This window comes from Euprymna scolopes, chromosome 10 (genome assembly GCF_053919585.1).
Source record: "Euprymna scolopes isolate OS-2025 chromosome 10, ASM5391958v1, whole genome shotgun sequence".
Classification (NCBI taxonomy): Eukaryota; Metazoa; Mollusca; class Cephalopoda; order Sepiida; family Sepiolidae; genus Euprymna; species Euprymna scolopes.
Genome location: NC_136491.1, coordinates 46,687,337 through 46,700,187, shown reverse-complemented (window position 1 = coordinate 46,700,187; position 12,851 = coordinate 46,687,337). Strand labels below are relative to the sequence as shown.

At 35.6% G+C, this 12,851-nt stretch overlaps 1 protein-coding gene across 3 annotated transcripts in view; it reads right to left on the bottom strand.

Moving 5' to 3' along the window:
* The window catches only part of LOC145285982 (adenylate kinase isoenzyme 5-like), a 138,933-nt gene that overhangs the window by 25,153 nt on the left and 100,929 nt on the right, over nt 1-12,851 (bottom strand). For all 3 annotated transcript variants that reach the window (XR_013869087.1, XM_080134572.1, XM_080134571.1), the window contains one exon: nt 7,598-7,714. Coding sequence is in view for 2 of the 3 variants with exons in the window: in XM_080134572.1 (XP_079990698.1) it covers nt 7,598-7,714 (117 nt within the window). In the remaining variant the exon portion in view is untranslated. The remainder of the gene's footprint in view (nt 1-7,597; nt 7,715-12,851) is intronic.

Sequence of the window (12,851 nt, the reverse complement as noted above, 5' to 3'; positions counted from 1 at the left end):
CCGCCTCCCCACCCAGCATCACAATCCAAGGCACACCACTAGAGGTCGTACGTCAGTTTCAATATCTAGGCTCCACTACTTCAGACACCCTCTCATTGGACGAGGAGCTAAACAAAAGGATTGGAAAGGCATCTACAACCCTCTCTAAACTAACTAAAAGAGTCTGGGAAAACAGGCACCTTACCACCTCCACCAAGATGACCGTCTACAGAGCATGCATCCTCAGTGTTCTACTGTATGGGAGTGAATCCTGGACTACATACTCAACACAAGAGAGGAAACTCCAGGTCTTCCATATGAGGTGTATATGTAAGATACTTGGTATCACATGGCAGGACAGAGTGAGTAATACTGATGTTCTGCAGAGAGCGGGCATTCCATCCATTTACTCCCTACTGCGTGAGCGACGTCTTCGCTGGCTGGGCCATGTGCGCAGGATGGATGATGGGCGCATCCCTAAAGACCTTCTCTATGGCGAGCTTGCCTCAGGCTCAAGAAAGAGGGGGCGACCCCATCTTCGCTACAGGGATGTCTGCAAGCGTGACATGAAGGCTCTCTCGGTGGACAGGAATACATGGGAAGCCTCTGCAGCTGACAGAACTGCCTGGAGGAAAATGATACGCCAGGGGATTATCATCAGCGAGAGGACCCTCCATGTTGAAAATGCTGCAAAGAGAGCTAGGAGAAGAGCGAGTGTACAGGCGGAACAGCCGGACGAAGCGGCAAATTGCATAACAACCTTCGTATGTCAAGGCTGTGGCAGACTATGCAAATCAAGAATTGGTCTCTACAGTCACACAAAAGGATGCAAACAGGCAACATCTTAATACGGCGCTGATCCATAGTCGTTTCGACTGACGGATGCCACACATCCACATACAGTGCTGTTTCACAACTTATCAGTACAGCTAGACAAGCAAGTACCTCAAGCCAGGAGTGAAACGCGATCGCCCAAACGACAGTTGGAGCTTCTAACCATTGCACTATATGGCTGCTGCTATGTAGGCAGTGAATTAACAATGTTTTGACATTGTCCAAATACCTAAGCTCAATTTGTTTACACAAAGAGCATCGCTTCATACGCTAATGGTAATTTGTATATCACTTCCCAATATGCTCAACCTAAGATAAGTGCAAACCAAATATATATATATATATATATATATATATATATATATATATTGGTTTGCATGGTACCCAAGATGGCCGACCTGTAACAATGTGGGGATGGAATTTCTTTTATTCAAACGAACGGCACCAGGTTTATCATGTACAAAATTAACTTTTTGTTGGTAACATCGGATGGAAATGGAAATCACATCTAACGAGTTGATGAGAACGAAATTTTTTATGAAAACATAATACATAAAATTGTCATCCCATTAACGAAACGGCTGTAATGAAGAGATCCAAGTTGAGTTTGGTTGTTTTTGTTTTACGGCATATCAACCCTTTTCGGGTTATTTAATGCCGAATCCAAAGATTTTGAAGAAAATTTTTTTTAATAGAATATATTTGTTGTTTTCACGTCGGTTTCTATTTAACCCATAGTTGGGACCCTAACAGATACTACCACTCCGGGTCAGAGTGGACCTGGGAGCAATGGTAATTAAAGGGTGGCTCCACACTCCCCAAAGCCCACAAGCTGGGGCCTCACCACTGGATATAGTTTAAGGTCAGATCCAAGTTGAAATAAACAAGAGTTATATAAAAGGAAAAATGTAAGTCTTTAAATTTCAACAAAATTTTGTAATATATATATATATATATATATATATATATATATATATATATATATATATATAATTGTACATATGCACATGCATGTATTGGAATCAATAAATGTGAAATTGCATAGCTTTTTTCACAATTATATCTTAAGTTGCTTCAATTTGCATCCATCTGTTACATCTCTGCACTGTATTGTCTCCTATGAACCTAGATACCTTTTATATACACATCGACGATACTTGTTTTAGTTGTGATTTTGTTTCAAAGTGAAATCATTTATTACAGCACCGACCTAGGCTACATGATTGGCAATGTCGAAATCAAGCAATAAATTTAGATGAAGACAATGAGTGGACAGTGAATACGCACAAATAAAATTGACACTAGAATGACACTAGAATGTCCTGTAATCAATGAGAACCTCTGTGTACTTCTGCTCCCAGTATGAACTGCATATTTCCAATTTTTTTTATTTTCAAAAAAAAAAAAAAAAAATTTCAATAATTTTAAAGTTACAAATAAAATACATGATTCTGCTCTGTCAGAAACAACGGTTAAATGATGGTATACAGACTTTAAGCACAATCATATAGAAATAAATAATGCTGAATGCTCAGGTCAATTAACTTCTGCTCTTGTCCAGGAAAGCGCTAAAGAAATGTTAAAACTCTCTTCAGCAGGTCGTAAGTCACATAAGATAGGAAAGGAGTTGAAGATATATGGAGACAGAACATTGACTATTTTGTCTTAAATAAAAATTATGCTATTGTTTTATGTAAACTGTCTGGAAAATTCTGATGATCGTCGGGTCCTGGTTCTGCATAAGTACCGTTATTTTTGCATTCAATCAGAGTGTCCTCTTTAAGAAACACCCCCCCCCTTCCAGTACTATCCCACATTTTGCTGAAGCAAAGTAAGCAGGTAAATTCCAACTCGTAGTTGGTATTTCCCTCTTTACAAGGTCAGACAAGTTTTTTAAAGGCCAGCACACTAGAAGAAGCACACTGTTACCTACAAAAATGTTAGCTACAAAAATGTTACCTACAAAAATGCCTGATATGTCCAACTGCAACCAGTGGCATAAGATGTTTTACCATTTCAACTAATGAACTCACAACGAAATTATATTGCTTAGATGAGATTTTTTTTTTTTTTTTTAATTTTTTTCTTTTTTACAAATTTATGTTTCTGGTAACCGAAAGGGCTCAATTCTTTCATCAGAAGAGTATTATTGCATTATGTTCAATGGAAATCATTATTTTCTTTACAAAAGTGCTTCCTCTATAGGAGATCACACATACACACATATATAAATATATAAACCAATATGTCGGCATAAGATATTAACCCACATTGTTTTTGAAGTCTGTTTTTTAGGAGTATGAGTTTCTTTGAATATTACCGTAAGTAAATGTTAAAAAAACGTTTTTTACAGATTTTAAATAACTCCCTATTATTCTCTAAATTCTTTTTCCTTTTTACATTCCATATCTTAAACTTTGTAACTGTCTTTGAGAAGTATCTATTTTGTCTCTGCTGAGTTGTTTAGCGATAAGAGGAAAACATTTTTTGCTATCCAAAGAAACGTGTGTAAGACACAATATAATGAAAATTTTGATGTCTGCTTGAATTAAAAATATGATTTTTTTTTTGATTACAAGAACCAAAAAAAAAAAAAAAAAAAAAATTTATGTGGCATTCGGAATGAAAACTGCTCGTGTGTGTAAGTGTGTGTATATATATATATATATATGTATATATATATATTCAAAATTAATCAGTCGAGTTAGCATAACAAACATATCAATCCTGAGATTCAAAACCTGGACGCCAGATCACTTCCAACCATGACCATTAATGTCAGATGTCTTTATATCTGACCTAATAAAACCCAATGGAAATAGAGGAAATTATATCGCTTCAATTAATTTTTTTATTTGATTACAAATTTTTGATACTTGCAGCTAAGAGAACTCAAATCTTTTTGCAAAAACATATTGCATTACACTAAGTGAAAACCATAATTTCCTCTACCAAGATATTTCACTTCTGACAGAACACATATTGTGGCACAATGATAAAGAGTCATCTTTGCGGGGGGGGGGACTAGAGCTTCCCACATTTAAAAGCCCTATACCTGACCTTTTTGTCCTTTTGAAGAGACAAGTAGGTTGAAAATTTTTTTATAAAAACATGGCCACTTCAGAGTGTGCTGTCAACCAGAGTAGATTTATTTGGAGCTGATTGTTGACAAAATATGAAGACAAAAGGTCAGATCAATGTTGATTAACATCGGCTTCTTAAAGGTAAAATTTCAAAACAATCTGTTGATATTTAATAGCAAAATATGTCCGCATGTCCCTCTTTCTCTTTCTTTCTTCTCTTGTTCCTTCTCTCTAGTTTTTTGTCACCATGAAAGAAAATTTGTAATTCAGTTGGAACTTGGACTCTGTTTGAGTCAGTTGGAAAAAGTTGGAATTTGGATGCCGTTTGTGGTGACCATAAAAAGTTGGAATCTGATCTTTATCGGCAGCAGATGGGTTGTGCCAGCTCAATATTTCAAGTTGTTAAAATGTTGATTCCATATTAAAATAAATTTCTATTTTTATAAAAAAATATGTGTTGTTCCTTATTGTATACAAATTACAACTCCAGCACCAAAGATCCAAGTCTAGATCATTCATTCTCAGGAGAGAATTAATTACAATGAAACCCCTGCCACTAATGATGTCAAGAACTCAAAGAGAAGATCTGACAAGCAGATGTAAGAGACATTATCAACCTATTGATCTAAAGAGGATGTGCCTATCATTTTATCGTGTTTAAAACCTGGTGAGCTAATGTACCGTACCAGGATGTAACAGCTGTTCAAGAAACGTCCCCACAACACGAATACACCAAGTTACTCTAGTCATAATATATATTTGTCCTTACAGAATTATGTAAGAGAATAGTGTAGGTAGTTGTGTGCATGTAGATGTATATTATTTAGAAACAAGAAGAATACTCGTCCCAGGATGGATAAAATTAATCCACCAAAGATATTTATGTCTCTTTAGTCAGATTGATATCAAGATATGATGATGCTAAACCTTATGTCTAGAATCCTTATTTTAATTTGATCAAAATTCATCATATAATTACGATTCTCGAAAATGTTTAAAATTTAAGCTTTAAGAGTCTTAAGAAGAAATTGAAATTCAAGGAATCTTTTTAATTAGTGTCGAATGACTATAAATCAAATTTAATGCAAATCTGAAATATTTGAATTTCAAAATAGGAGGGTATATCTATATTATACTCCTAAAAACCCTTTAAAATAGCCCCCCCCCCAAAAAAAAATTTAAATTTGAGGAATATTTATTAATTAATATCTAATAACTATTGTTTATATTTTACAAAAATTGAATACATCTGTATTTTCACAATAGACTTCTAGCTTCTCTTATTCCCCTTGAAATGAAATATAGCCCATATTTTGAATTCCTTATGCCTTGTAACTCTGTTTCATGATGATCGGTTAATTAGTTTAGAAGTGAATCCTACAGATAAAAGGGATGTGCCTATCGATTATAAACATATACACATACCTAACTTGATATAAATAGAGGTTGTGCGGTGCGTGATACCTGAACGGAAAAAAAAAGTACACAAGCTCTTCTCAAATGACATTGAGTTGATTATCTCGAAAAAAAAGACTGAAATAACTATCTAAGGCGATGGCTTCTTCCAGGATCTTTGAGAGCCTGACAAACAGCTCACCCTCACTCGTCGCTTGCTTGCTTCCATGGCTGTTGGCTGACAGCCAATAACCACCCCTGCCAATTAGGTCAGGTTTTCTCTCGTTTCTTTCTGCATGGAGGGGTTTTCAGTAATTTGTTGAACACCTTATGCCATTATATCTATTACACCCACTGCCGTTTTTTTTTTTTTATTCTTTCTTATTTTACACCCACCTCGCCTCCTAGCCACCTCCCCATCGCTCATCAGAAATATTTTCTTAAGTCAATTGTCAGTTTTCTCCATCGCAGAGAACTTTGAGGTGTAAAAGAAGATAAAACGAACATCTCTCGTCGGTTTAATAAACACATGGTTCTCAATGAAAAATTTTCCGTTTGAAAGGATGAGGAAGGCTGCTTTGTTTTATTCACAAAAATAATTACGTCCCTCTCCCTTCAAGGTCAAGTGTAGCACAAAGTTAGTTTAACTCTTAATCATTTCTGTACTTGAAATACCGGGACTGGTTTAATTCATTTTTCATAGCGAAAATAACACTGATCCACCTGCCTAGAAGCAAAATCTCACCCATTCATAGTAGATGTTCTCAAATGCCAGAATAATAGCTCCTTTCCTCAGGCCACTTGCATTTGGAATTCCCTCCTTGATCCCTGTTCCCCCGACTGTACCAACACAAAGAAATTTAAATGTACTGTGATCAAACATATTGCTGACCAAATTCCAAACTAGGTTACCTCCCCTTACCATTATAAATATGGCCCCATATCACAGTAATTCCGTACGCTTCAGTGAAAATATGCCTTATTAGAGGTAATAAAAAAAAGTGAGGTACATTCCAGAATTCTCAAAATTTCCTATGATGTATGTATGTTTTTATTTTCACAGAATGACCCACGTACACTTTATAAATGCTACACATGGAATCGTTAATAAAATTCACACTCGTTTTTATAATCCAACCATATCTGATACAAATAAATTTCAACGTATGCCTGACCTGTCCACCAAGTTTCGTTTATGAATATCAACCAGTCTTTGTTTTAATACCATTCAATGATAAACACTATTGGATATGATGTATAAAATTGCCAATAACTTTTACACACTCCTGTCTTGACACTATTCTCATTTTGATTGTTATGGCCTTCTTCAGCTCAAGAATAATCTAGCCATAGTTTTGATGGACATTATCTTTAAGATGAATTCATGAATAAAAATCGTTGGGGATGGGGGGATAAGATTTGGTGAGCGTGAAACCGATTTGGGATCACACCTTTTACTGACGAGATGTTCATCAAAGTGTCCCTGTTTATTATTAAATCGTAATAAAACACAGACTGTCGGATGTTCATGATGTGAGGCATACCCTAAGGTTTATTTGTACCGAATATGGTTCGATCACAGAAAAGATTGTGAATTTTATTAATGATTCTATGGGCGCCATTTTTTTTTTTTGTGTGTGTGTGTGTGTGTGTGTGTGTGTGTGTGTGTGTGTGTGTGTGTGTGTGTGTGTGTGTGGATTACCCTCTGCAACAGGGAAGATAATTTTGCTCTTTATTTGTGCATTTTTTCATGCTTTTTTTTCTATCAACCTTTTCAGATTAATATGGTATCTGCACACACACACACACACACACACACACACACACACACACACACACACACACACACACACACACACACATTTACTCAGCAAGTTTAAGTAATGTGGCCTACATTGTGATATTCCCAGAAAGAAAGCAGAAAGGGCACCCAATATATACCTCAATAAACAAGCGTTTATCCACATGAGTTATGCGCCACCAAGAATGTAAAAAGTCTAGATCATTGTTGAGATGACTCGCTCCCTGTTTACCAAGGTATGTCTTTGGCACAGTGCAATTCTAGGAGGTCCACCTTTCCAGCCTTTACCTTCTTCCTTTAAGAAGCAGTTAGTTTATTGTTAATTGCCTGAGGCGCTCCTACTAGTGAATGCTCCTACCAGAGCTAGCCAAGCATTTTTTGCTAACCAGAGTGCTCTTCCTTTATAGCACCAGCTATTCATCCCACTTCCTAACCCTTGCATCACATCATCCCGTTGTAGGAAAGCGATAAATATTAGTATTTCAATGAAGGCAGAAGTATTTACCTCATTTTCAAACCGTTTTCCTTGCTCTAGTTCTCTCGGGTAACCATCAATAAGGAAACCTTTACTGTCGGCAGCTCGTTTGATCATGGCCGTTTTCAAAAGATCCAGTACTGTATCCTGAAAGAGACGTTAGAAAATAAACAAAACAAATGAAATAGTTTACATCATCATCATCATCATCACCATCATCATCATGTTTCTTTTTTTTACCTCCACATGAGATCACACTTTTATCAAAGCCCCGAGGCCACTCTAGGATAAGGATTAAGGGTTGGGTAGATGGTTAGACAGAACCAGTCAGAGTGAAACTTGGGTAGGGCTAGATTATCTAATAGGATGGCTCAATAGGAATTTATTCGCATTGGATTTGAAGATGACAATATTATAGTCAACCGGGAAGCAGACCCATGATATTGCATTCCACAGATGGACAGTTCTAGAGAAGAAACTCTGCTTCTGGAATTTCTATTCAGTTTTAGACACAGATTAAGAGTGTGAGTTGTTGGTAGTTGTTGCAGCTAGCTGTGTATGTTTAAACCTGTTTTTATCAGCAAAAAAAATTATTTTTATTAAAAAATAGAGATCAGTTTTAATCAATAATAATAATCAATGGATAAAAACAAAACATAGCAAATGCTCCTAGCGACTAACCCTATCTCACTCGGACTGATTCTGAATATACGATTTCCATTATTTACAATTTACCATTTTCATTCTCGGTAAATAAAATACGATATCCATCATCTTTAAATGAAGTGTCTGTCATTCTTCTTTTGCTATTGTCGTTATCTCTTTGTCTTTGTGTCTGCCTTGTAATTGTATGATCGATTGGTACCTTCACACCTGTCAGCCCTCTTCAACAAGTGGTAACCCTAGTGTGATTCTTAAACACGGGCAAAAGAAAAACCCTTATCCTCGAGTGGCCTCTGGGCCTTGATAAGTGGTGGCACCCTTGTAAAAAAAAAAAAAAAAAAAAAAAACGGTTAGCAGAAAAAATGATGAAAAGGAACTTTCTTGGCAAAAATTTTTTAAAGCCAGCTAGAGAGCATGAAGCCTCCCAAAATGAAGATTTTGATGCTCAAGTTGTCTGAGCCTGACAGCCAAAGGGTCTGAGCAGCAGTTCAAACAGAACTCTTATTGCGATTTAAACAGCCCTTGTCAGAGCTAACTAACACAAACTATCTGTATGCAAACTTCACTTTCTATTACTACTGACTACCTTCTGAGACTCCCCTCTACAACCAGCAAACTACGGTTTACTTCAGGTATGGCTCCAGCTCACTCTAGCAGCTCCAGCAAACTCCAGCATCTTCTGCAGCCTCCAACCTCCTGCGGCTCCCAGAGCCCATTGACATCTGGCTATTTGTTCTGGTGTCCACTTACATCCAGCTATCTGTTCCAGTGTTCACTAATGTCTAGCTACTGTTCCGTTGTCCACTGACGTCCAGCTACCTGTTCTGATGTCCACTGACGTCCAGCTATCTGTTCTGGTGCCCACTGATGTCCAGATACCTGTTCCGGTGTCCACTGACGTCCAGCTACCGGTTTCCAGTGATTGATCACATCTCACTCCAGCTGATTCTGAATACATGATCTCCATTGCCAATAATTTACCACTTTGATTCTTGGTAAATAAACACCCCTCGACATAAATCCCCCCGACAAACCCGACAAGCAGCAAAATCCCACCCCTTCATAGTTGAGATCCCTAGATGTAAGAGAGCCATCTACTCCAGTAGTTTCTTCCCCAGAACCGCTAGACTTTGGAATTCCCTTCAGGTTCCTGCTTCCCCAGCTGTACTGACATGCAGAAGTTCAAGTGTAACGTGAACCGACATCTTGCTGCCCAACTCCCCACATAGAACCCCTGTAGCTTATGTCCCTGATAGTAGCCCCCTACATCAAAGTGGCAATGTGCCTTGTTTGGGGTGAAAATGTAAAAAAAAAAAAAAAAAAAAAACGATATCCATCGTCTTTAAACGAATATCAGTGTCTGTCATTCTTCTTTTGTTATTGCCGTTATCTTTTTGCCTTTGTGTCTACCTTGTTAGTTGTATGGTTGATTGGCACTTTCACCCCTCTCAGCCCTCTGCAACATAAACTCTTTTAAGTTTTAGTCGTATATATGTGTATTTGGTAATCAGGAAAAGTGCCACACGAAAATAAAAAATAAAAAATTTTAAACAACGAATGTCCTGCAGAAAGCAACTGAATTCCATAACAAGCAACCCCACGGATCAAAAGCTGGCTGACGAAAACAGAAGAGCAATTTATAATTAAAACTAAAAAAAAAAAAAAAAAAAAAAAAAAAATCTTTTCTCCTGTGTCCATCTCCTACTTGAAACCTAAGGTACCAAATTGATCTGAAACAAATTTGGCTGTTCGCAAATCTTTTATGAAAAGAAAATTGTCCATCAGAACAATTTTTCTATGAGATTTGATTCAGTTTTTTTTTTGGCATAATTTAACCAAGTTTTGTCTGAATGTTTTGCCAAAAATTATTTTAAATAAAATAAAATTCTAGAAACTATATAATACGGATTTTTTTTTCGATGGGCATCTTTCCATATGGTTTTCTTCCTAATTACTAACTTTTATGATTTTTTACATTTAAAACACCCATAGATTTTAAGTATATATATATATATATATATATATATATATATATATATATATATATATATGCGATACAGCTTATATGAATGCAAACATATAAGCTGTATCGCCTGAAGTCTCTAGTTATTAAAACTAACTGGCTGAAACATGCTCATGACTATGTAGCAACACACTACTGCTTATGTAAAAACAAATCAAAAGTATACCCTGCTCTATTTCGGTATTGAGAACTCTTGTATTAACCTCGTTATACTTCATTGGTTACCTTACCTCTGGAAAATAACAACCTCAAATTATATATATATATATATATATATATATATATATATATATATATATATATATATATATAGGTTAGTAAAAAAAAGTATATTTTTGCATGTATTCTTTTCTTTCTGTACACTGATCTTCTTTAATCAGAATTTTGTTAGATTCTAAAGTCCAAGATTGTTTTCATCTTACCAATTATATTTTTTTTTTCAACACAAAATCTTCGGCACATTTACGGATTTGTTTCATTCCGATATTTGTATGTCAGTACTAGATATTTCCTTCATGGCTTCATCTGAAAAAAAAAAAACCCAGAAAGTTCTCAATGGATGTGGAGAGGGATTCGATGTAAATTGGGTTTTTTTTTTTATTATCTCATCTGTTATATCGCTATGCATTTTCCTTTATAAGATCTCTACTATTATATAAAAGAAACTTTGTGTGTGTATCTGTGAGTTCGTTCCCTATGGACTCCAAGACGACTAGGCCGATTTTTATGAAATTTTAGACAGAGATATTCTGTGCCTGGCAGTATTCTTAGATGGGTTTTGTATCAGAATGTCTTCAATAAGTATCGATAATCACAATAATTTGATGAAAGAAGCAACAGACGATTTTGACCAAAGTTAACACCTTACACAGCCTAAAATCACAAGTATATCTGAGAAATTTTATTACCACACAAGCCGAATGATCCGACATATAACTTCAACGGTAGGTTCTTTGATATGACAGAGGTGCGTTCAAAATGAATGTTTCTGTTTAAAGCACAATTTCACCATGGCACTTGATATTTTCATTTTAAACTTAAATTCAAGCCATTATCACTGCACAACCAGTAAGGCCCAGTAAAAAATCAACAGTATATTCTTTGATATAACAAGGGCACGTTCAAAATGAATGTTTCTGTTTAGAGCACAAAGCACAATCAAGTATGATACTTGTTTTTGCATTTTAAACTTTAATTCAAGCCATTATATAGAAAAATAATTTTATAAAATCAACAGTAGGTTCTCTACAGTGCAATATAGACTACAATGTATCGTGGACTAAATCAATGCAGGGAGGCATGTGAAGCTTCCTCCCAATGTACCAAGATGGGTCTCCAACTAGAGTAATTTCACCGATTTCGATGACAATAAAAATATGGGAGTGTGAAACATTCGTTGATCATCATTCAATCCCAGACAACATCGGATCACCTTGCTAGTATATATATATATATATATAAGGAACTTTGTATATGCGTGTGTGGCGGGGATTTATTCTCTATGGACTCCAAAAAGGCCGATTTTTATGATATTTCACACACATATACTTTATGTATCGGGCAGTGTTCTTAAATAGGTTTTGTATCAGAATGCATTCAATAAATATCAAGAATCGATAATCAAAAACATCTTATAAAAGAAGGAACAGGCGATTTTGACCAAAGTTAACACTTTGTACAGGCTAACATCACAAGTTGACTTTTTTCATTTTAAACTTAAATGCAAGCCATTATTACTGCACAAGCAGAAAAATCAGGCATATGAAATCAACAGTAGGTTCTTTGATATGACAGGGACTCTTTCAAAATGAATCTTCATGTTTAGACCACAATTTAGCCAGATACTTAACTTTTGCATTTAATACTTTAATTTTATAAAATCAACAGTAGATTTTCTACAGTGCAATGTTGGCTAAAAAATATTCTGGACTAAGTCACAGCATGGAGGTATATGAAGCTTCCTAGCGGTGCACCACGATGGGTCCCCAACTAGAGTAGACAATCAATCGATTTGATTGAACAGGGTGATTTCACCGATTTTGATGACAATAAAAATATAGGATTGTGAAACATTTGTTGATCATCATTCAATCCCTAGTATAGATAGATAGATAGATAGATAGATAGATAGATAGATAGATAGATAAAACATGTACAAAATATCTTGGCCTTTTAAGTAGAAACAGAAAGAACCATATGTTCAGTTCCAGGGTTCCATCACCTTTCAAGGAAAATCATATAATCTACAGTTGTGTCATCGTGGGGCACCATACTTATTTTTTTTTTAAATATTTATTAATCTCAAGAGACAACTCTAATGGAACAGAGCATACGGTGAGACTTAAACATATTGTGACAAATGAGATAATAATGTCTTGTGTAGGAAAAGTATTTCTCTGCCATGCACCATCTGGCAGAAATGAGAAAAAAAAACATATATATATATATATATATATATATATATATATATGTATATATATATTAGAAGGGAGCGATTTTAGTTGACCTCAAAATATGTTAACACTTATTTGTCAATATAACTGGTGCTACCAGATCAGGCTGTCTGGGAATATCGGCTTTCTGATTTAAATGCACCAA